The following is a 24,766-nucleotide window of genomic DNA, read 5'->3' as shown; positions in this document are numbered from 1 at the left end:
AGTGTATGGTACACACAATATATTATCCATACATGCATTTTCTTAACCACTTTTTCAATTTAGACTAGCAGGGGGGCTGTTACAGCACACTCTGAAAAGTTCACCAGTCTATTACAGGAGCAATACATAGAGACAGATAACCATTCACACCATAGGCATGAACCTAACATGCATATTTTTGGACTGTGGGGGGAAGCTGGAGCATGGCTGGCACAGCTGCAGACCTCACCGTCTCAGCACTAGATCCTGGTTTGAAAAATGGTCTGCTTCATAGGCACGAAGAAACCAAACTAGCACAGCTTCACAGACAGGAACACAGCTCCTCCCCTCATTAACAGCTGAAGTAGTTAACATTCAGAACTGTCATGTATAAGGGTGTACGAGGAACGAGAGGGGCCAAATGCAGACACACTCAGCAGACCATGGTGAACTGAAAGTGAGCCTTACATAACACACAAGAAAGGAAATTGAAAACTATCATCTACTGAAAAGTAAACGTGGAACAACACAAGGGCTAGGAACACTGGACCGAGGAGACATCTAGGAGGGATGGTGACTCAACATCCTGACAGTGAACATGGGAGAAAAAAACAATACATACACAAAAAGGTGATTAGGGAAGATGTTTATTTTAATGAGACATGGGAAGTAAAACAGATCATAACGCACACGAGATGGGGGACTGTCACAATAAAACAGGAGGTGACAGAATACTGAAACCAGGATGTGATACACAAACTTGACAGACAAAAGAGCAACAGACACGAGGATCGAACACTAGGGGAGAGCTGAGCTCTAGAGCAATTTGCGAGAGACAGAACAAGACTAAACACATAAATGGGATGAGTAGAAGAAATAATACAAACATTACACATCCCAAATATCTCATAATACATAAAGAAAAACTGGAAAGCCCCCAAAATCTCAAAACACTGGGTCAACTGACCCAGGACTGTGACAATAACACTAAACAGCACTTTAGTAGGAATTTCAGGTGTCAGTAAAGCTCCCGTCTCAACAACATTCAAGCATTAAACAATTATCAAGAATGTTAATCTGGCTGTCGCACACGCTAATAGTAGACCTTTAACTATTAGGAATTAACCAATAGGCACATTATCAACCTGTCACTAACATAGCAGCTGCCGGACTGCGGGATGCTTGTGAGATATTGAGATGCCGCAGAGCAGATTAAGTACGGGTGAAGAACCGAGCAGGTTTGTGGTTGTGCAGAGCAGCCGCGGAAACTGAGAGCCCAGAGTGTGAAGACGTAATACAAGCAAATAAAAAGTGAAATCCAGAGCAGAATCAGACCTGCCTAGAAGAATTAGAAGAGCTGGAGACTGAGGCGGAGCCGTGTGAGTCGTGGATAAAAAACAGGCTGCAGGCAGATGTGGAATGTGGAAAATGAACTTTAACTTTTCTCCTTTCACAGTAATTTATTAAAATGTCATCTATAGTGATGTCTTTATATCACTATAACTAATGGTCATTAATGAAATTGTCTAAATAATATGTAAAATGTATAAACCATCTAAATGTTTCTCTCACAAAACGCTACGTCCAGATGAACAGAATCAACTTTTGGAGATTTACTTACCTGGATGATTGAGAATGCATCAAGACCATCTAAACTTAACTGATCTTAAATTCTTATTTTATTAAATCTTCGAACATTCGTTGAAAATTAACAACTTGTTTTAAATATGACTTCTTCACCATAACTTTTGTTCTTGTGGGATGGGGTAAAACGTTTTCCAGTGGTATCAAAAATGGTATAATTTACCTGGTAATTCATATTTTAGTATCGTGACAATCCCACTACAGAACACACAAAGATCTCTCCCTCTTGGCTGTTTAAGGGCCGGTGCTGTCACGCTTCAAATGCATGCATCATTCCTCTCCACAACTCATAACCCAGTGCTTTAAAGAAACCTTATAAGTTGACATCTACAATGAGAAAATGGAGATAAGCAGGCAAATAATATGAATTAACATGATGGTTCAGGTTGTTTTTCCTTCCCTTTTTTCTGAATGACGACTTGCATGCATCTTTTCACTGCAGCAACTTAAGGATGGCTATAGCCTACACTTTATTTATTCAGAAAACAAAGTGTAGTAAAATAAACACAAATATGATAGTACTTAACAACATGAAAGTTGCATGGTGTCACCATAGTGACCTGCTGCGATGTGTAAGACAGTTCTAGAATTCTGCTTCAATCATAACAAACTTCATTTGTGCAGGAGAAACAACCATTTTCATCTTGACCTTTTAGCTAAGTGCTCACATTGTATTTGACCATTTTTGCTATACTCAGCAACAACATTTTAATGGAGGAAAGTATTGGAGTCTACAAACCTACTGGGGTATGTGAGAGTCTTTAATTTTACTGCATTTGAACAGTATGAAGAATTTGGTGTATTTTTAAAAAATACAATGAATCAAGTTAACTAATAATGAGTAACTTCTTGTTTCTTTGACAGGTGTTGTTTGACACACCTGAGTACAACACAGCTTTAAAGACCTGCTGGCACCCTCAAAGCTACAAGACTCAGGTAAGAACCAACTGGCGTAAAATATCTGGTAAATTTTGATTTTTTTTTAGTGCTCATGATTAAATGTCTCTTTATTTTTAGATTGCAGTGATGATGGCATTCCTTGGACTTCAGCAGGAAAATCAGATACCACCTCATATAACTGCTGAAGATATGATCAACCTTTTAATGGAGGAGAACAAAAAAACACTGAGAGAGCGGTGAGTTACTGTGACACCAACAGACCATAGATGAACGTCTGTTTGTGATGATGCTGAGATAAAACCTGCTTTGTGTCCATTTTAAGACTTTGGGAGTTTGACATTGAGAAATTGGAAGAAAATGAAACCAAAGGTCTTCTGAAACTGGTAAGACAAGAAAACTGATGGACCTTATAGTAATTTGTAGATTTTTAAAAAGAATTTTCATTAACAACAGAAATGCATGTGTTTTTCTTCTTTTGTTTTGTTTTGATTTGATTTGTTTCAGGTGTGGGCAGTGAACATTATTAATAAAATGAAGGACATTGAGCTACAGGCTCGGCTGCTCCTCAAATATCCAGAGGCCATACCTCCCAAATTTCAGTGAGTCCCATTTGACATACAGTTATGTAAAATTCAGCTACAGTGTCTCAATATATCTGAATACTTATAACTTTAATCTACAGAACGCCTAAACTCCTCAGCATGTTCAACAAATACCTTGAGATCCTTAAAGAGAAGCTGCAGGAAACACAGACCTCCAGACTGCTAAGCCCCCAAGAAGTAGGGATAGAGGTAGTTCCCAGAGTCCTGCAAGGCTTCTGGGAGCATCCTCCTTACCCCCTTTTGAACCTGGCATCTCAGAGTCTGAGCGAGCTCTCCACCTGTGTTACGAAAGCCACTCTGGATCAACTCTCCAACACTCCCAGAGCAAAGGAAAGCAAGGCCATCTTCTCTCGCTCCATGCAAGATGACATGGTCCAAACCATCTTGGCAGAAATTAGAGAGAAACACCCAGACGACACTGTGCTCAGCAACACTGCAAACCACACTACCCTGCTCACTACAATCGCTGGTGTAGCAACAAACCACATTTGTAAGATCTTGCAGCCCCAGATCCCCAACGAGCCAGTTCATCACACACAAGCTGCTCAATGCCCAACAAGAGATCAGTACGACTTAAACATTACTGGAACTGAGGAAGAATCAACAAGTCCAGAAATTAACGATGACATGGTAACACCAGGTTCTCTATCAGCCTCTGCTGAATCTCCATTTTTGTCTGAGGTTCAAGCCAGTGAGGAACACCCTTCAGAAACATCATCCATGTGTGAACCACTTATACCAGTTACCAATACTGCAGAGAGCTGTGAAGACCTTAAAACCAAGAAGAAAGAAAAAGGTTTCCTCCAAAAACTCTTCAAAGCTCTGTGCTGTTTCTGTTTCTGCGTCAGTCTCCCAGCAACTGACTGATTGTCTTTAAGACTCCTATCACCCCTTCTCTTTATTTTTTCTCTGTATCAAAAAGCAAACAAGAACAAAGAGTTTTCAATAAAGTTTCACGTTGCTTCATGTCTGCTACTCTGGAAATTCTTTGTTTTGTTAGGATCAAGAAAAAAATCAGCTCACAACAGGACCGCAGTGTTCAAGTGAGTAGGGGAGCAGCTACACTCTGCAAAGCTGATCCTCAGCAGTCTGTTTAGGAACAGAGCTGTACTGGTCAGACATAAAACTGTCAGCATTAAGGGATTCATTACAAAAACTGCCATTTTAGCTAAAGATTCATGTTTTATAACTTATAAAGTTTCATTCATTAATGGTTAGTCATTGAACAGAATGCGTGAAACAGATGCCTGTTATGGAGTCACAATATATTTCAGTGAGTGCATTATTTCAAAAATCTGTAAAATCAAAATCTTCAAATAGGGAAAACGGAGTACCTGGTTGGGTAATTGCAAATATTTGAAAATATGAAAGCAAGGAGAACTATGCAGAAGTTGGTATCGGGAAAAGACACACGTTCTCGTAGCTTTCCAAAAGATTTGATTTTCAGATAAATTATTTTAAGAGCCGCTCTATGGAGGTGCCAGTTTTTACAGAAATGTTACATTTGCATAGAACTTTAGGTTCAGAACAATGTGTCATTTGAACAAGGACACTTTCTCAAATCATCAATTTGACTATCTTAGTTTTTTAATCGATGATATAGAATTCCAAGCACCATCGGAGTGTTTGTTCCCACCGTCAAGCATGAAGGGCAAGAGCTGTATTTATAGCTCTCCACCCTTGACGCCCTTTATTACCATATTGCAATCATAAAGGGATGGGCATGGACAATGTTCCATACACAGTTAGGCTGCGGGATTTCAACAATGCTCAGGTGTTACTAAGGGGCGCGATTTTAACACCAGCAGCTTGAACTGTTGCTGGAAGGCAGGATGGATCCATGCTTTCATGCTGTTTACACCAAGCTCTGACCCAGTCACAGCAGAAATGAAAACTCTCTCTGTCAGACCGTTTTCTGTAAATCCATGAGATGATTTTGTAGCAGTTTGAAATACACAGAAAACTGTCTGGCGCCAACAACCGTGTTGTGTGTAAAATCACTCAAAGGTTTCCCATCCTGATTCTCAGTTTGAACTTCAGCAGGAAGTCTCAGCCTATGTGACTAAATGCATTGAGTTTTTGTCATGTGATTGGCTTATCAGATAATGAGGAGCTCAACAGGTGTACCCAGTGAAGTGGTTGTGAGTGTAGAACACATAAAGCAGAAAGAGACCCAAGACACAGCTCAAGAAAACATTTTTAGGTTATTTAAATTTATTAATGAATCACATTGTATTTAAGTGTCATCCTGAGAAAACATTAAAAAGGTTGTTTTATTAATTTTAATAATTCATAATAAAATTTTCACATTAGCATATTGACAACACTCACTACAGACAACAGAAAATCTCATCTACAATCTTCTTTAAATGTTATATTTTACTTTTCATACAGTATTTATTAATAAAACATGTCACTGCACATCAATTTATTCATTGAATGTAGTTTTTGCCCTTGTAAAATGTAATAAAATGCATGCATTTTGCAGATGTAATGTGAAGATGTGCTATTTACCATAAAGTTTTAACTTTTACAATATTTGATGCAGTTTTCTGAATAAAATGTAATTTGAATTTAAACATAATCAGTTATACTTTTTTTTTTTTAAACGTCAAGTGCTTAATTATATACATGTGTGTGAAAAAGTGTTTATTTTATTTCTATTAGTAGTAGCGGTGGCAGTCGTAAGAGCAAATTAAAATCACTCAACAAAAGAATAAGTTGAAACAGGTTAACCGATCTGAACACCCTCCTCTCCCTGAGCTTAATTGTTCTGGCCTGAATGCCAAGTACAACCAGCTCCATAAAAGGGTGGCACCCAATGCTGAAGAGAGACAAAGTAAGACGTCCACATATGCAAAGGTAGGCTGAGCTGGAGTTACTATAACACTCATCTCTTTAACCCAACAAATCATCCATCCAGCTACTGTTCTCTGATTTTTGCTCAGTATTGTTTTCTTCAGATGCTAACAAGCTATCAGCTAATACATTTGCACCACCTGGCTCAGACACTGGCAGTAGTTGTGCTTCTGATCCAAAAATATCATCAGCAAAAAGGTCCATCTGAGCTGAAGGTGCAACAACAGAGGATGCTTCAGAGCCGAGCAAATCATTCAGTGAACTCTGAGCAGCCTGACCGCTTGGTAGACCTGTGAACCCATCTGCACTGTTTGAGACATTGCTGCTTCCAAAGATGTCATCAGGGAAAGCAGTTCCTCCATGATCGAGCACATTAACCGGAGGAGGCTGATTGAAGAGATCATCATTAGAGCTGAATATGTCAAAGTCCTGTTCACTTGTCTGCTTCTCACTGCCAAAAGGATCCAAGGGTTGACTAACATCTTGGCTTATAGGTGTTGAGTCAGGGATGGTGAGTTGATCTGACATGCCAATGATTGCTTCATTTTCAGATGATATTGGTCCAGAGTCAACCAGGCTGGAGCTTTGAGTAGAAGCAGGTTCAAGCAAAGCTGTGTCAGTCATAGAAGTTGAAAATGTGCTGGGGGTGTCAGGCAGACCAAAGAAATCAGAGGAATCTTGTGCACTGTTGTGGATGAGATCAAAAAGCATTCCACTGCTCAAGCTCCCTCCTCCTTCAACCGGTGGGTCATGTTTGTTCAGCTGTTGGGCAGATTCATCTGTTTTTATCTCTGTGGCCAGTGGGTCAGCAAAGGGTGACGTGACACTATCTCCAAAAACGTCATTTAATGCATCATCACCTTTCTCAGGTATTAACTCACTGTTTGATTGCCCATGCGGTGTGCTCAGTAATTGTGCTGCAGGGTCAAGATCTTTAGACTCTATTTCCAGATCAGAGACGGGCAGGTTTGTAGCCTCACTGCTCTGTGAATGAGATTCTTGATCACCAGTTAGAATTGCATCCGTTTGCGCTATGGATGTTAAATCATCACCTGTCTCACTACTTATCATGGACAGGCTGGAAGGTTCTGAAGATCTACAGTCATTATTAAGTGCATCAGGCTCGGCGGACTGTAACTTGTCCGTGATGTCGCTCTGAAGCGCTTGTTCTTGAGGAGGGACTTTAGATGGGTCTTCTTTTTTTTGTGCATCTTTTGTAACAGAGCCTTTTTCATTCTCTGTTTTTTTGTCATCAACATGAGTTTCATCCCTTCGCTTGTCCTGAGCAGCTGATTTTGTGATGTCCTCAGCCTTCTCTGCGGATGACTGAAGTAGCCTTCCTAAGAGTCCACTGCTAGGTTTGACATCTGCTTTCCTGGCATCCTTTTGTTCTGCTTTGTTTGTTTTGTCATTTCCACTCGATGTGAAGAGTTTTGACAAGGGGCTCTTTCCTTTGGACCAGGATCCCAGTTTGCCTTTGGCCTTTTCAGCCTGTATGTCAGAGCCTTTCAGAGAATTTGTTCTCCCAACAGGCTTCTTCTGATCACCACCTTCTTCATGAACCTTTTCAGGCTGATTTTTACTTTTTTCAAGACTGACTTCCTCTCCATTCACGGGTCCTGCAGGACTTTGTGCTGTGTCAGCATTTTCTGATTCATGCTCGCTAACAGGGTTCCCTGGACTGACATCCAGTTTCTCAGAAGGCTCTTTTTGTGTCATGATGTCTTGAGTTGAAGTGAAAGCTTCAGTAAGACTTTGGGTGATGAGTGAGTCATTAACCTTGTGCACATCCCCGTTCAGAGTTGCAATATCATTCTGCAGAGTTTTGAAACTGTTCCCTACGTTCGCATCATGCTCTTGGTTTGACATATTGGCTGTTTCTTCACGGTGCTTATATTCAGGGATTTCAAGGTACATCTCACTCTTTCTATTTTCTTCGCTGGATTCAGATGCCAAATCGTCGAGTATAGTGTTTTCCCTCACGTCTGTTCCATCATTGGTTTTATTTATTTGTTCAGACTGATCTGCGACCATTTCATTTTCTGTACCTGAGCTCAGCTGAGAGGATCGGTCGTATCGAGCGACATCAATATTTGGGGCAAACCTTACGGATTTCCGAGCTTTATTTGGAGAAGTGTCCAGCCTGTTGGCCACTGGGCTGTGGTTTGCTTTTGAGGTGGGGGCCACATTTGTGTGAACTGTTTTTTGATTCGTGACAGAAATTCTCGCTTCTGAGTGGTTAGTTTGGACAGGACTGACTGGTTTTGTTTTCTCTGAGGGAAACTTCTCAGCTGAGATAAAGCTTGCTGTTGTAGACTGTTCCTTCCCCCTCTTATCTCTCATTCCTTCTCTGTTACTGAGCCTGTCGCTTTTCCAATGCTCTGAAAAGCTCATGCTAACTGCACCTGCTCTGCTGATGTCAGAGATTTTATTTTTCAGAGCTGGTTCATATGTTCGCTGCGGAGAATTCTTCTTCTCTGGTGGCCAGCTCATTTTTAGTTTACCTTTAACATCAGCAACACTTTTATCTCCCGACGCTCTCAGGGATGACTTTGTGGCAAACGCTTCAGCAGAAGCCTCTCTGCAGCCATTAGAAATGTTTAACTTGTTCTTTGACATTTTGGGAGTGGGCTTAGCATCTGGCTCATCTGTCCCTTTATTTTTATCAAGCCAGCGGTCTTTGTGTTGCTTGTGACCGAAGCCCTCGTCATAATTTCCTTTTCTTTTAAAAAGCTGATTGTAGTGAGAAATGCAGTAGAATTCACCATAAAGAGAAGAATAGTTGTGTGTGCTGCAATGAAATGAAAAAGCCCAAATATAAAATCAGATCTAATTTTGTTTCTCTCACATTATTGATTTGTTGTGCTAGATCAGCTTGTGTGAATGATTTATTCATTGATATTGAGGATTTATTTCATGTATGTGTTTCATTTATTAATGCAAATACTAAATCTTTTCATCTTGGTAGTTTTGATTGGGTTCTATATGATAAATATTCCAATTTCTATAATTTTGTTCTAACATCTCACCTGAGCTTCTTCTTACAGTGTTTACAGCAGAAACAGTTGTAGTGCAGAATAAGTTTATTAGCCACCATTTTCTCCATTGGGTAGACTGGTGTCAAACAGGCAGAACACATTTCCTTGGCAGGCGGCTGGAACTACGATGATGAAAACAAACTTAGTTTAAGGTTAATTTGTCTTGTAGGTTTGACATGACAGGATCTTTTCTGTAATGTTTTACAAATGCAGCCACCTGTAGTGGAGAGATCTATGATCTACAATTATGTGTACTTTTTTAAAATAATAAGTTAGAAGAAACGCACAGGAATTACTTACAACTCTCATCTAAGATGTTTTAAGGTGTACTCCTAATGTCGCATGACCACTGACAAGTTTGATTCCTGGTATTTAGCAATTACATAACTAGATAATGTCACATTTATGAGGTATTCAACTTTAGGTAAAAACAGCAACAGTGAGGCTTTCAGATGTGTTTGATGTTTGCAAAATCCTGTATTTTCAAACCAACTAACAACAGGAGAAGAAAAGAGAGGTATTTTGAAATGAAGGTCTGGAGCAAAAGTAGAGAAAACGTGACCAAAACAGAAACTGACATTTTAAAAAGCATAGCGGTGGTGTGATTTCTCATCATAGATCCATTACAACTGTGCAACATCTGACTCCAGGTTTCCTTTAAAAGGCAATTTATGAAGTAAATTGGTGAAGAAATACTCTTTGTAGAATTTACTTAAGTAACTTAGGAGTATTGTGTGAATTATTGGTTGTGCACCAATGTACTACTGTTTCATATATTAGCCTAGAGATTGGATATTCATTCAAACTAAATACCACTGGATTTTTAAAAAGGAGTCAATTTTATATTTGTGGTTTACAAGTTAATGGGCTTTGGGAGCCACGGGAACATTTTCCATTGCCGTAAAAAAAAATGGCAGCAAGGCGTAGTGGCTGCGCCATTTCATCTCTGTTTATATACAGTTAAGTGACAATTTTGCTGGGCAAAATATTTAAACAACAAATTAAGAGTTGTAGAATAATCAAGCCATGTCTCAGCCACACAAAGATTTTAGATTCATTTAAGTTTTTGCTTGATTTTCTTTTTACCCCTTTAAAAAAAAATTGTCATTACTGAATTGCATTTTGCCTGGCATCTCCACCAAGACAAGATCTCAAATCAGCAGGGACATTTAACTTTAGAGATTCTACATTTTATTATCATCACTTTGATTTCGGGCCAAGCAAAGTCGATATACACGGAATTGAGTTATAAATTCTGTGTGCAGAGATGGGCAGTAACGCGTTACTTGTAACGTGTTACTGTAATCTGATTACTTTTTTCGAGTAACGAGTAAAATAAGGGATTACTATTGCAAAAACGGTAATTAGATTACCGTTACTTTCCCGTAGGAACACTGCGTTACTGCGTTACTAAAACCGTGATTTTTTGCGAGAATGTCTCACGACAGTGACGTAAGCGAGTGCGCCGTTAGTGACAACAGCTGTGTGCAGATCAACAATGGATCACATATCGATTGTGGGAGAGAGTATGAGCGTGCAGTGTGGAAGTACTGACCTTACTTTGAGTTTGATTCCATAAAAAGTGACAAAAACATTAGCATCCGTTGTGCGTGGGAAAAAAAAATTCTTTTTACAGCGAAAAAAAACCCTAAACTTCCGAGCAAGCACCGAGTGCGCAACGACGTAATGGGAAACTCACAGAGAAACTCGCGGATTCTTCAACTGACCGCGGCACACCTGCACCAGGGTAAACCTCCGCCTACCGCAGTGCTTTTTAATAGGTGAAAATAGAGCAACAGGACCGCTGAGTCTTTGACTTTATTTATGTTCTGCTGTGTTTTACTTGCATCTATTTGAAAGAGTGTGTGTGTAAACACAAAAAATATTTTATTTTATGTGCTGGAATGTGCAGAAAATAGGTTTAAATGTTAAACTAATTTATTCAACTCAGAGAATGTTGCATATAATTAAATTTTTGCTTGATGCATAAAGTTAAAAGATTAAAACTGATAAAACAAGTTAAAAAGATAGATTTTTCCATTTGATTACATTGTGTATGATGGATTATGTAGAAAAAGTAGAATTGGGCTGAAAGATCTATCGCTTTATCACCTATTCAGGTTGTAAATCGTGTTTTTAAAAAGTAACTAAGTAACTAAGTAATTAATTACTTTTGAAAATAAGTAATCAGTAAAGTAACGGGATTGCTTTTTTGGGAAGTAATCAGTAATTAGTTACTGATTACTTTTTTCAAGTAACTTGACCAACACTGTCTGTGTGTGAGCTAATCTACTTATAGTATGCTGAAAAGTAGCATCAGTGGTTGGTGATAATGATATGGCTGCTCTGTGGCCATTTGTTATATTTATAATTCAAGGAATGAGAATAAAGAAAAAAATCACCGATAACAGTCACATCTTCTAACCTGTCATTTATTTGACAGTTGTTTAAAACAGAAGAATAAACAGTGCTAACTTTGTGTTTAGCCTTGTTAAAAGATCTTAACACTTTATCATGTGGTTACAGTATAAAATCTATAAGACAAAAAGTTTTTAAAGGTAACATTTTCATGATTTCATGAGTTCAGTTTAAAGACTAACAAAACAGTTTCACTAATAAAACAAAAATGGGATGAAAACACACGTAAATAAAACTGCTTTCCTAAAGTTAAAGGACCGTGGAACGCACTAATAAGTGGCTCGTTCAGTGCGTTTCCTTTGGTGGGCCGAATGTTACAAATACCGTCCCGTCGTCCTTGGTGCTCCTCGACACTTTATCTTCAAAAAAGCGCCCGGACCTTCGCATCAGTGGGGATGTCATGACTTCGTATCTGGTTGGACTAATTTCAAACAGGGCCGATGTTTTACTGTCAGACTGTTTGGTGACGAATGTTGAGGTCCTGGAGGAAACAAATACATTGCCAAAGCCGTCGCTCTCTTCATAAGTTTCACTGACAGTCTTCGTGCCAATTATTCCTGCGGGTTGCTCTGCGGTTTGCACTTCAAGAACACTGACCTTGCGCTGTGGGCCATTTTTTGAAGACTCGGCAGCTGCGGACTCCAGATCGCTGTTCACATTTTGACAACTGTCAGAGCAGCTATTAGTTTTTGGTTTAAATGTTGACATGGTTGGCTTTGGTTGATCACTTGGTTTTCTGGCAGCTGAGTGAATGGAGATGAATGATGGTGAAGACTGAGAGGAAGACTGTCTAATAAGGGGCTTATTGTGCCCTTTTCTCGACACTTCCTCTTTGGAAAGACTTGAATCCAAATCTGTCTGGAGATTTACATCGCTTGTCTCTTTTGTCTGACCTGATTTGGCCTTGCTTGAAACAATGCTTATCTTCCTGATGTTGTTGGCAGGTTGAAAGTTTTGCTCAGATTTCAAAGACTCATCGAACAGCCCCGACAACCCTGCAATGTCGGCCTCAGATTTCAGATTAGACACGGAGTACAGAGCCTTTTTAATCGTCTCTTCGATTTCAAGCAGCTTTGCTAAAGTCTGTTCCTTCAGGTTCATTATTTCCTTGCTTGCTTTTTCCAGATCTTCAAATGCCGTCTCAACTGAGGAGATGCTTTCAAGATCATCATCCTGGGTTTCTGCTTCAACTTTCTTTCCCTCCATTTTACTTTGCTTAGCGTTTCTCCTTGATGTACCCATCCAAGTAGGGACATTCTGGTATAATGTATTCAGTGAAGTGTCATCTACACTGCTGGCCTCTCCCTCTATTTCTTGCACTTGAGACAGGATCCCCTTGAGTTCCTCTCTTTTCCTAAAGTTTTCAAAGATTTCCATGGCTGCCTTTACATTTCCTTTTACGATGTCTTCCATGTGTACAGAGAGCCTTTGTCGTCTTTCATCCTCTGTCTCTCTTGCCTTCTTCTCTCTTAAAACAACTTTATCCTCAAAAGTTGGTTGCTTTTGGTCCGGGTTGTTTTCCTGCACATGGCCCGTAGTGACTGATGTCTGCAGTCCGGGCTCGTGCTGTTTTTCTTGAGGTTTGAGATTTGATTTGTATTCTTGAACAGAAGTCTTTTCTGTCTTTTTATGACCTCTACCGTTATCATCTGTGATTGCTGCCTTCTTGGAAGTGTCTCTGTCCTTTCCTTCAAAGTTATTTAGTGCTGCCTTCGAGCTCGTGTTGATTTCATGCTCACCATCTTCATAACCCCTCATACGTATCTGTATCTCCTCAGCTGCATTGATTTTCTGTTTCACATTTTTCTCTGTTTTCACTTCACTGCTGTTTGACACGGTCATTTTGCAGTCTGATTTCCTCTCTGTGAGTTGTGCTGTTTCCTGTTTCTTGCTGCTTTCCTGAGCCTTTGGCTTGATTGGCAGATATACATTTGCTTGATTTGCGACTTGCATTTCTTCACTAACACATTTTTGTTGTTGGTATGTTTCATGTGAGCATTGTTTACTGAGTTTTCCATGCGTTGTAGTTTCTTGGCTACCCACAGAGCAAAACGACTGGCTTTGTTTTGGACGAATTACTACACTTTTTGTATTTTCTTTAACAGGGCAGGAAACTTTGTTAGGTGATGTATTTGGTTCTTCCACAACTACAGATTTTATCCATTGTGGCTTTGGTGGTAAAGCTGGCTTCTGCTCCTGTGGTTTCTCAGTCTTTTGAGGCAGTGGAGGTGGACTTGGTCTTTCAGAGCGGGGTGATTTAGAGGTTCCATTTGCTACGGGGTTGGGAGCTGAATTCTGTGTTGTAATAGATGGTTGTCCTTCACAGGTTACTGAAATTGAAGGAGATAATTTTGCGTCAGATGGAGGCACAGGCACCACAACACACTGCTTGTGAACAGTCTTGCTCCTCTCTGAACAAGCCCTGCCTGAATTTCTGTATATCATGGCAGCTTTATAGTCTCCTTTGGATACATTTACGCTAGACTTCTCAAGAGATTTGAGAGCCAATTGCACATTACCACTTATAATATTTTCCTTATCTAGGAGCTTCTGCTCTGTCGCTGCACTCTGCAGAGCTCTAATAGCTGCTTTCACATCTCCTCTGATAACTTGTTCTGTCTCATCTTCAGTTGTCTGACTATTAAACTCGCAACTTACAAAAGGTGGCAGTGATTCTGGGGCACTATTACTGTCTATAGCTGCAATCTGTTGACAAGCCTCAAAGGAGATATGGCTTTCTTGAGCTTTCTCTGTATCACTGACCTTCGGAGAAGTCCTGATTTGCTGGCATCTTGAGGAGGACGAACATGTTGATTGTGCCACTGTTGATGAGCTTTCCTCTTGTGCGGACATATTCAGGTTGTATATTTTTCCAGGAATGATGACTTCCCGCTCTACTTGCATGCTTTGCTGCTTTGCCATTTCAAGAGACCTTTTAGCTGCTTTTACGTCTCCAGATATAATGACTTCTTTTTGTGCTTGGTTTCCTTCGCTTTCAGGACCTTGAGCTGACAGGTCCATGTCATAAATAGTTCCAGGTGTAATGACCTCCCGCTCCACACACATACTCTGTTGCTTTGCACGTTCTAATGATTGCATTGTTGCCTTGACATCTCCAGGGACAATTTCCTCCTTTGGTACACAGCTGTCAACACCGATAGAGCACTCTGATGAAAAAACCTTTTTGGTGTTCTTTACGTCCCCTGGTAAAACATCAGAAATTGTTCGTTCTGCCTGTTCTTTTTGCTGATAGAGGCTTCTCTTTGCTTCCCTCACACCCCCCTGAACTGTTTCAATCTGTTCCTTAGTCAGAAGGCTCTGATCAGCTTCGTCTTCAGACGCCTCGGTGTGAAGACTTTTGAGATAATGCAGATCTCCCTTTTCAATGCAGCTTTTGTACAAATTCACATTTCCCTTCTCTGTTTCGTCCACTCTGCACGACGCTGCTATCCTCTGACAACTGGCAGTAGCTAACAAATTTCCAATTGTAGACTGGACATCTCCCCTCTCTGTAACCAGACTCTCGGTTTTGATTTCGTAATTGCAGATGAGTGAATAAACGGACATCTCTGCTTGTCCCGCTGCAGTCTCTTGCAATATTATTCCCTTTTTCAAATTATTTTGTGGAATGAGCAAGTCATCAATTACCTGGGCAATGTTTTGTAGTCTTTGATCGTGTTCGATGTTGACTGTGCCGGTCGCCTGGGAGACTGGAAGCTCGACTACTGTTATGTTAACTTTACCTTTTTCAGTTTCTCTCAGAAGAGTTACTTGTGGTTTGAGAGTCGGTCTGACCAAGAGCTGTAGCATGATGTTCCTGATGTTACCCTCAACAACATCCTCTTTCTCAATCTGCACCCCTTCTTTGTTTTCAAACATGTATTTTGCCATGTTAACATTTCTGCTGCCATCTGCCTCTATTATGATGCCGCTTGAGTGAACAAAAGCATTTTCATTCAAATACGAAAGGGTATCAGCCACACTGTTGGCGGTGATTTTGTCTAGTGGAGTGGTCTCAAAGAGCCAGGTGGTGCACTTCACATCAGCTTTTGGGATATCTTTAGCACTTTGCACTGTGGTGTCTTCTGGCTCCTTAATTTTGTCCAGGGGCTGCGATTCAAAGAGCCAGGTGCAGCGTTTCACATCTCCCTTCTGGCTATCTTCCCTGTGGACTGCTTTTACTGGACCCTGCTCCTGAGGCTCCCCTTTCAGGCTGTCAATTGTTTGATTCTCAAAGAGCCAGGTGGAGGTCCTGACATCGCCACGCTGCACATCAGTGACGCTAACCATTCTCACAAACTTCTTGCACTGCTGCTCAGATTCAAATAATTGTTTATTTAGCTGCACATTACTGCTTCCAAAGTCTTCAGTCACCCTGACTGAGAGCTCATCTCGACTCGTAAGGGAGTCAAGAGGTTGTGTCTCAAATTTCCACCTGGCTGATTTAACGTCTCCTTTCTTGACGTCCTCCTGGGTGACAGCTCGTATGACGTAAACTTCATTCTCCGCCTTGATGGCATCGAGTGGTTTTGTCTCAAACATCCACCTTGCTCCTCTTACGTCACCACTCATTACCTCTTCCTTTTTTAGAGTTGTAACTTCATGAAACTGGCCCTCTTTGTCTCTGATGGCATACAGTGGCAGGGACTCAAACATCATAGTGCTTGACTTCACGTCTATATTGCTCACAGGCTGCTCCACATTGACCCAATTCTGCTCAACGGGTTCATCGTGAATTTTATCCAGTGACGATGTTTCAAATATAAACTTTTTCTTCTGGACATCACCACTTTCAATACTCTCAACCCTTGGCGTATTTGTGTCATTGTTGTCCTTGTTGATCTGGCTCATGGGGCAGTTCTCAAACATCCAAGTAAATTTATTTACAGAACCTTTCTCGATTTGTTCTCCTTGGTTCTGCTGATCAGATGCTGCCATGATTTCTGATCCTATTTCGTCAAGAGACTGGGATTCAAAGAGTTCTTTGACTCGCGAAACTTCCCCTGACTGAAAGTTCACTTGGCTGACACATCTCAGATTTTGGTCTGAATTTGTATCCTTTCTTATTCTGTCCAAGGCCTCTGTTTCAAAAAGATGTTTCACAGTTTGAACACCAACCTCTGATTGGACTGAATCTCGTATGGTGCTGCATAGCTTCAAATTGTACTTTTCCCCATCTTTGATGCTATCTAGAGGCTGTGACTCAAAAAGCCATGTAATGGACTTGACATTGGTATCTTCAATGGCTTCTTTATCCTTTGCTTTTTCGGATTTGTCATACAAAATGTCCATTGGCTGTGTTTCAAACAACCATTTACAGGTCTTCACGTCACCTTTATGCGGCTCCTCCTCCAAAGAAGAGTTTTGCTTTGTCTGATTGAACTTTGAATGAATCCCATCAATTGTCTGTGTTTCAAAAAGCCACTTTGCCATTTTGACATCACCTGTGTTGTCTTCCTGTCTTGTGATGCCTTTGATTACTTCCACATTTCCTTTTCCTTCTACCAGTTGGTCTAACGGCTTCGTCTCAAACATCCACTTATACTTTTTGACTTTCCCTTGAGTGAATTCCTCTCGGCTGACTGTTGTAACCTTATGAAGGTTTCCAGAGCTGTCTTTTATTGCATATAATGGAGTTGTTTCAAATATTTCTCTGTTACCTTTTACATTTCCAACTGCAATAGACTCTTCGTTCTCGGTAATCTCCTCCCCAGAAGGAGCAATTTTGCTCAAAGGAATTTTTTCAAAAAGTTCTTTGAATCCCTTCACGTCACCTTTTTCAATCACTTGTTCTTTTAATGAAGTGCTCTTTTGAATGCTGCAGCTTTCAAATAACTGTTTTTTGTCTTTTACTTCACCTTGTTCTTCAGCTGAAAGGGTAATTTTCTTCAGGCTCCCGACTTCATAGCTATCACTAAGCGTCTCCATGGGCTGCGTTTCAAACAGCCAAAGGGAGGTCTTGACATCTCCCCCAATTACGTCTCCTTTTTCCAAAGACTTTTCTGCCATGTTTCCTGCTGCCAGTGGTTTCATTTCAAAGAATTTCTTCTTGTTGATGACATCAACCTCTCCTGTGCACTCAGCTATGGCTCCTTCAAATGTGTTCTCTCCTACAACCTCAGGTATTCTGTCAAATGACTCAGTTTCAAACATCCACCTCTTCCGGTCAACACCTCCTCGTTGACCCTCCTCTAGCGATATGCCCCGAATTATTTTCACGACATCAGTTCCCTTACTGATCAGGTCCAAAGGCTGGGTTTCAAAAAGCCAGCGGGCAGTGCAAACACCACTACTGTCGATCTCCTCCCTGCAGATGGATTTAATCTCATGCATATTGCCACTGTTGTCTCTGATAGCACAGCAAGGTTCTGCCTGAAACAGTTTCACGGTCTTTTGGACATCACCTTTCAGCTCCTGAAGCTCAGACCTCAGTTTCAGGAAACTATGATCTTCAATAGAGTTGCAGCGCCCCAAGTCACTCAGTGCTTTAGACTCAAAAAGCAGACGAGTTCCTCTTACATCCCCAGGCTGTACAGGTTCTTTCAGCACTGCCTCAACTAGTTCACCCTCTTCATTTACGGATCTATTTAAGGAATCCAAGGGCTGGGTCTCAAACAACCACATTGATGTTCTCACATCCCCCCTGACAGAAATCTGCCTTTTGGCAGACTGTAGTTGGGTGCTGTCAATATGTTCAAACATCGAGGAGGTGCTTCTTACATCTCCACCTTTTAACTCCTCATTATCCATCAGCTTTTTGGTTGAATGAGGATCTCCAATACTGTCCAGAGTCCAGTTCTCAAAGATCCACCTCATGGATTGCACTTCCCCCTGATAAGCTGCATCTGCTGCCTGAGTGTTTTCTGACTGCACTGCCTTCATGATCTCATCATCCACTGCGTCATCAAGACTTGCCCGTAAGTCTGGGTGGATGTGTTTAAAGAGCCTCTTCAGCTCATTTTTCTGCCGTTGCTGGTAGAATGTGGAGAAGGTTTCTTTAGGTGGAGGCAGGGGAAGGCTACTTAACGATGAAGGCCCTTCATAGTTGAGAGGTCTAGGTGGTACTGGGGGAGGTGGGGGGAAGGGCAAGTCATCTTCTTCAGGAGATGATTGTAAAACTGTGACTTTTCTGGTCTGGTCAGCCATCTTGAAACAATAAAAGAAATTCAAGAATATTATCAGGATCTAGTGATCTAGTCAACAAAAAGAGCATTAAAACAATACATGCAAATATTAGAATGACATGCATAGCAAGGAAAGCCATACTTTACCTTCTTTTATGCTCGCTTCGCTTCTTTTATGCATTTTCACCCCAAACCATCCTCAGTCACACCAGGGTTACCAAAAACACTTCACAGCTGTTAGTAGGCAAATATCACACATACACGCCGCCGAGGCTGCTAGTGTGGCTAGTTGTTTTTAACTTTTTTAGGTGAAAACAAGCGAAAACATTGTTAAATTTAAATCTGCATTAAGTTTTTTTTCTGGCTGCAGTGTAAACTAGGGTTGGGCATTGTTAAGTTTCGGACAGGCTGCCATCAGTCAACCAGCTATTGTTGATATGTTCACAGAGATATGCCACATGCACTGATAGAGACGCTTGTTGAAACAGGAAAACAAAAACAAAAAACAGAATACAAAAACACCTAATAGAGATGATTCACTTTCAATCCCAAAATAAACATTCAGAAGAAATAACAAAAGCTAGATTTTGTGTTGTTGGTGTCCATGGAGAACCAGCAACTCACTGGTATAATGATTACCCTTGATCTTTACTATTCTGATGGAGATACTCTGTGTCTGTGTTCAATTCTGTGCTGGAGCTCAGCTCAACAGAAAGGATGGAGGCACCACCTTGTGGTCATTCTCAGTTTTTCAACATAACAACATAACTACATACAACTACAATTAATTACAAACCAGAAAAATTTAAACAAAAATAAATTATCTAAATGATTTAAACATACCTGACCCTTTGTGAAAAAGTAACATCCTGAATGTTGCATTTAATGTGAGCTCGTAGGTTTACTGTGTGTTTGATGGTGGAAGCAAAGACTTAGATGCACAGCACACAATACTGAGAAACCACATTCTCCTGTAAAGGTTTCTAAATGACGTATACTGTACCTTACTGTTTTTAGCCCCTTTTCCTAGTGTACCAATGAATTCCTGTTAAACAAAAGCAAAGAGTGATTTAAATCAGTTTGAATCACACAGAACTTTATTATTTGTTAAATATATCCATTAGCACTGTGTTCCACACATTTCAAACATGCACTAAAGTGTTGAGGCGCTCCTGTTGTGACCTAGCACACAGAAAATTCCCCATTGAAGCCTTTGACCTCACTTTGTGGGGAGGAATGAGAAGCATTTCAGGAACTCACTGGTTGTGTTGGGCCTCCTGTGGTGTCAGTGGCTGCTGTTCTTGACAGATAGAGAGTTGATCTGTCTCTCACTGAGAAGGAAGTAGATGTTCTGTCTCTGGTTTGTCTCGTTGGGGTGCCCCCTTTAGTCAGTGAAGAGCTGTATTTGTCCTCTGCAAGAGCAAGATCCGACATCAAATTAATGTTGACTTCTTTATTAGATTTGCCCAATAATACATCTGGAGTCTTGGGATTTCTAGTTTAAACCTAGTGGCACACACATGCATAAAAGTGGAACAACAGGATACTGCTGTATCCTATAATAAGCAAAGCTGTGCGTGTCCAGTGTCAGCAACAAGTTGAATGATAACGCTGTGTCTGTGTATTTTTAGTTATGGTGGAATCTGTCTTATCACTGTTGTAGCTTCCTGTTACCTCATGGATTCTAGTTCACATGCATTATGCCATGAAACAGCATATGTTTTAGTAAAGAGAGATATTGTAACAATCAAGTCAGATTACGAGCTTTGATCCCCGGGAGATAAATAGGCCCACACAGCCCTCCCTGCTGCACAGGACTATCATCAAAATGCATTCCACGGATTGACCATGACACCCAAGAAGAAGAAAAAACAGCAACTGCTAGCTCAGCTTGAGGGACACAGATTGTTTGCACATTGTTTGAATGGGCTCTCTCCCATCAAACCATCAACACCTGACCAAAAGAATGCAACAGCCCAGCCCAGTAAACCACATGCATGTTCTGAAACTGATTTTTGTTTATGCAAAAAAACACCCTGCAATCAGACTGTATTAGCTGAAATTTGTTCCTCAGCTGGAGTTAAGTAAATATAATGAGTTTAGAAAAAAAATCAACAGCAGCATCATGAAAAATATGTTCAGAGGTCAACAGCACAGTATGCTGCACAGGCCATCCAGCTGTAACTAATGGCCAGATTTAAACACACCTCCCTTTTCACGCACTAAGCCCTGACGGGACAAAAGGATGGCCTGGCGAGCCGGCGCCTCTCACGAGTCTGGACTTAAAGCATTTTCACAGATGGGTGAGCAGACAGAATCATGCAACCGACTGCCATGCCCCCCCATGAAAGTCCTCACCCAGTAAACCGAGAGGTCAACTGTCACTCATCATCGACGTGTGTTCACAAACATCCACGCAAACTTGTCTCGACAGAGGAAATAATGAAAAGACTCATTCTTACAGACTCGAAAATGAAATTAAGCGTCAATGACACAACTGGAAACTTTTTTCAGTGATTCCAGCGTTTTCTGAGCAATGTCTGCCAACATCTCTTTGATCTGGGTTAATTCTTCAGGAATGAAGAGGAGCTATTAGCAGCATGCTAATGGGAGGAAATTTTGGGATGCTGGCAGCTGTACAAATGATGGTTAAATGCAGCTGGCATTTGTTCTTCACCACCACCGCAGCCTTTTACCTCCATCAGCTGTTGGCAATTGTAGCTACATTCATAGACTGTAATGAAAACCAACATCTCAAAGGACAACTTGTATTATAGGGTCCCAGATCCCCCATATAGCACTGTGTGTTACACCATTTGCCTACTTCTAGGAGTTCATTTTTTCCCCTTCATTTGATTTTCATTTTCCAATGTTTCTGAAGATATAGAGAAGAAAACAGACTGACTGTCTAACATATGACTTCCAGTTTCCACCATTTGTTTGAAACTTGAGGGATAGCGTACCGATGGGGTCTGACGGTTGATGAGCACTTAACACTTAATGAAGAGAGCATTATATTCATAAATTACTGCCTTTATAGCTCAGTCATAAAAAGACAGGAGCAAAATTGCAAATTTCAGAATTTTCTATACTTTGTGATTGCTGTTGAAAAAAATCTGTTTTTCCAGTACAACTTCATCTTGTCTCAACAATAACAGCATGAAATTTGACAAAATAAAGTCCAATAATACAAAACATGTACATCCAGAAACCTTTCTCTGTCATTATATAGTGCTATTGTCATTTTACTGTAGCGGCACAGTCACGCTATTTGGCCTCATATGAAGAAAGTTAATAAATACTCACTAAAACACCATCCAGCGTTGTTTCCCTGTGTATTTCTGCTGTGTTCACTCCCAGGACCCCTGTGATGTGTGATGTGTAGTAGAGCCTGTCTCCTCTTTCAGTGCTCTCTGTGACTGAACTCTTTCTAGTCCCGTGGCCTTGGTGACAGCTGATTTTTATCAGTGCCTGCTGCCCCAGTGGAAGACTTTGGCTATTTTGGGATGGTGGGCTGGCTGCTGCTACTCGCCTGAGTCAATCACCTCTGTTAGTCACTGTTGGATTGGGACACCCCTCATTTCCACAGATACATTGTCACCTGCTATAACAGGAACTGGGTGGGACCAATAGTATGTGTGTCAGTGGGTGCTCGGCAGCCAATATATTGAAAGAAAAATTACAGACAAATGGTCCTATTTTGGTAAGTTCTACTTGGGTCCTGGCATTCATGAGGATGTCACTCACACGCCTAAACAGTGTTTTCGGCCAACATACACCTTCAAGTGTCCCATTGGACAGAACAATGTACACCCCCCGCACTGCCAAACGTACTCATGAACAGCTCAAGGAACATGACACAGATCCAAAGGACCTGATCTGGCCTCCAAACTGCCCTGATCTCAGTCCAGTCTTTTAAAATGCTAATTCTCACTCTCTTTTTCCACACTACCTACACTTTAAGTATCACTAGGACAAAATCTCACCCTAAATTCAACAGAATTAGATGGCAAACGCTGGGAAATTACACCATAAGCCATGGGCTGTATTATGAAATGCTACCAAATATTTCAGCTTTATTTTGGAACAAACACAGCTGACGTTACTGGTTGTTCCTTACTTATACCAGGTTCATCACAGGGTAAGGACGTCAGTATTGCTGAAGCTATATCAGTAATGTGTCGCGGACAGGCATGGCTCAGAGGGCCAAGGCCTGCGTCACGGTCAGAACTGGTGGTGACACTCTCAGTTCTATCTTAAGCATGTGTGCCGGGCACATAGTTATGCATTTACAACACTACATCCTTGTCTTTATTTAGCTTCTTTTTCCTCCCACCACCAAACACCACATGGGTTGCCACTGCTTCGTAAACTCGGTCAGGATTTACATGGTGACACTTTAAATACTAGGCCTTGATCCTGAACTGTTTGCTCTGTGGCAACCTAATATAGATTCATTTGATACGCTTGAGAACTGCTGTTTGACATGCAAAGATGAATGTGCCTACATTCATATTTCAAAGAACTGTCAGGAACATATATATTAAACAGCTTGAGAAGTGTCCACTCGTCTTACCTTACATGACAATGAACCTCAAAGCTTCAAGGAAACTCTGGCACCCATCCCTTATCCCGTCCTAGATGTCAGTGATTGTAGTAAATATGAAATAAAGTACCACTGCTCACCAGGCAAGTGTCTGCGTGCTCTGTCATGAAACTCTGGAAGCCCATTCACAGCCCTTCTTCCACCCACTTGAGTGGCTTTCTGTGGATAAACAGCACATTATGTTGTCAAGAGAATTATAACAGACAATATATGATTGTTTTGTGTCTCATTTTGGTGGGTGTGGAGTCGGGCTGTCGAGACTTAAAATAGAGGGAGCTTAAAATCCATGATAGCTGGGTTAAGAGTTGGATGACACTCATGTCACTTTCAGTAACACATAGCCAGGAAAGATATGCAGGATTAGTAAGCTTCACTATTAACTGGTCCAGATTTTTTTCTTCTTTTTTTTTTTTTTACACAAATAGAGTAACTGCCTGGTTCTGGATGTAAAGTGCAAACATATCAGGTGAGTGGTTCAACAACAGTCACCTCAAGGTGCTTTAAGACCCTACAATAATACAGAGAAAACCCCAACATTGCACTTGGCGACAGTGGGAAGAAAAAACTCCCTTTTGACAGGAAGAAACCTTTAGCAGAACCAGGCTCACATCACGTGCTTGTGTCATTTGGATGACCAGCACTGTATTGTAACACTACTTGTAACTGCTCAAGTAGGCAGCTGACACACCTGTGTAGCTGTGTCCTTAAGAAAAGTGTTATGACTTCTCCTGTCCTGCAGAGGGTAGTCTCTCACTGTGACACTGTCAGTTTCAGATGCCATGTTCAGCCGAGGGCTGCTGCTGAAGCACTGCTGCAGGGTAGCTTTGGACTCGAACAGGGCGCACAGAGCTTTGGTGCCCGTAGCCTCCTTCTGAGGAAGGAACTCCATGGAGCGACTCCTGGAAAGATTAGAGCGCCTTCCTGAGCCCCAGAGGACCACATTCTCTCTGCTGTCCCCTCTTCTCCATCCGCCATCCACCCAGCTTTCCGACAGCTAAAGAGAGTAGTTGATTTTTATGTGTTTTTTCAGTTTTAGCAGTATTTCCATTTAACAAACACAAGTGTAGACACCTACCTCAAGATTCTGCTCTGCCCTATCAGGACTCCTTAGGTCAGAGCAGCTTTGGTAACTATTAGGACAAATTTAATACCAATATATATTAACAGATGAGTGAATGAAGACAACACACAGTCAGTAAACGTTGCCAGCACCTGTGAATAATGTAAATAAACTGTAAATGTCACAAGTTTGTGCCTCAGTAGAACTTACTGTTGCACCAGTTGAGAGACAGACTTTCTCTTCCAGCTGGGGGAAACTGCATTGACCCACGACTTTTCCTGAATCCCAGAAAGACTCTTCAAGGACTGGGTCCTCCTCAGGCCAAAAACCTCCATTGTATTCTTTTAAACAACAGCTGCAATTTAAAGCAACAGCATTTTTTCACCAAACTGCAAGCTTTTAAAACCAGGCTGTCATTTAAATCAGAATAGATCAAATCCACAAATGTTTTCCTTTGACTCATCAATAAACTCTAAATCTGACGTTCTTAAATTCAAGTACATAACTGAGGTTTAACTTCTTTTGAGTTATTATAC

The 24,766-nt window shown here is 40.9% G+C and overlaps 4 protein-coding genes across 4 annotated transcripts; 1 reads left to right on the top strand and 3 right to left on the bottom strand.

Annotated features, from left to right (window-relative positions):
- Positions 1 to 2,201: 2,201 nt before the first annotated feature.
- Positions 2,202 to 4,059, top strand: LOC147308928 (uncharacterized). The gene is made up of 6 exons (XM_086272420.1): positions 2,202 to 2,370; positions 2,488 to 2,559; positions 2,641 to 2,759; positions 2,846 to 2,906; positions 3,028 to 3,122; positions 3,206 to 4,059. Exons 1-6 carry the CDS (start codon positions 2,335 to 2,337, stop codon positions 3,990 to 3,992), a joined length of 1,170 nt encoding a protein of 389 aa, XP_086128546.1. The 5' UTR covers positions 2,202 to 2,334; the 3' UTR covers positions 3,993 to 4,059.
- Positions 4,060 to 5,378: 1,319 nt separating this feature from the next.
- On the bottom strand, positions 5,379 to 10,909 carry LOC147308927 (uncharacterized). Its single transcript, XM_086270946.1, has 2 exons — positions 9,014 to 10,909; positions 5,379 to 8,775 (listed from the first exon to the last, which is right to left on the bottom strand). The coding sequence occupies exons 1-2, from the start codon at positions 9,121 to 9,123 to the stop codon at positions 6,024 to 6,026; spliced, it is 2,862 nt and encodes a 953-aa protein (XP_086127072.1). The 5' UTR covers positions 9,124 to 10,909; the 3' UTR covers positions 5,379 to 6,023.
- A 527-nt stretch (positions 10,910 to 11,436) lies between these two features.
- Positions 11,437 to 22,047, bottom strand: xirp1 (xin actin binding repeat containing 1). Its single transcript, XM_086270945.1, has 4 exons — positions 21,871 to 22,047; positions 19,825 to 19,976; positions 19,568 to 19,609; positions 11,437 to 18,586 (listed from the first exon to the last, which is right to left on the bottom strand). The coding sequence occupies exon 4, from the start codon at positions 18,584 to 18,586 to the stop codon at positions 11,726 to 11,728; it is 6,861 nt and encodes a 2,286-aa protein (XP_086127071.1). The 5' UTR covers positions 19,568 to 19,609; positions 19,825 to 19,976; positions 21,871 to 22,047; the 3' UTR covers positions 11,437 to 11,725.
- Positions 22,048 to 23,191: 1,144 nt separating this feature from the next.
- On the bottom strand, positions 23,192 to 24,266 carry LOC147308925 (uncharacterized). Its single transcript, XM_086273297.1, has 3 exons — positions 24,246 to 24,266; positions 23,859 to 24,164; positions 23,192 to 23,329 (listed from the first exon to the last, which is right to left on the bottom strand). Exons 2-3 carry the CDS (start codon positions 24,057 to 24,059, stop codon positions 23,192 to 23,194), a joined length of 339 nt encoding a protein of 112 aa, XP_086129423.1. The 5' UTR covers positions 24,060 to 24,164; positions 24,246 to 24,266.
- Between the last annotated feature and the right edge of the window lie 500 nt (positions 24,267 to 24,766).

The sequence above is a fragment of the Aulonocara sp. 'chitande type north' Nkhata Bay genome, linkage group LG18 (genome assembly GCF_057382095.1).
Source record: "Aulonocara sp. 'chitande type north' Nkhata Bay isolate Kocher_YH1m ecotype deep benthic linkage group LG18, A_spYH_male_GT1.1, whole genome shotgun sequence".
In the NCBI taxonomy this organism is placed as follows: Eukaryota; Metazoa; Chordata; class Actinopteri; order Cichliformes; family Cichlidae; genus Aulonocara; species Aulonocara sp. 'chitande type north' Nkhata Bay.
This window is presented reverse-complemented; position numbering and strand designations above follow the sequence as displayed.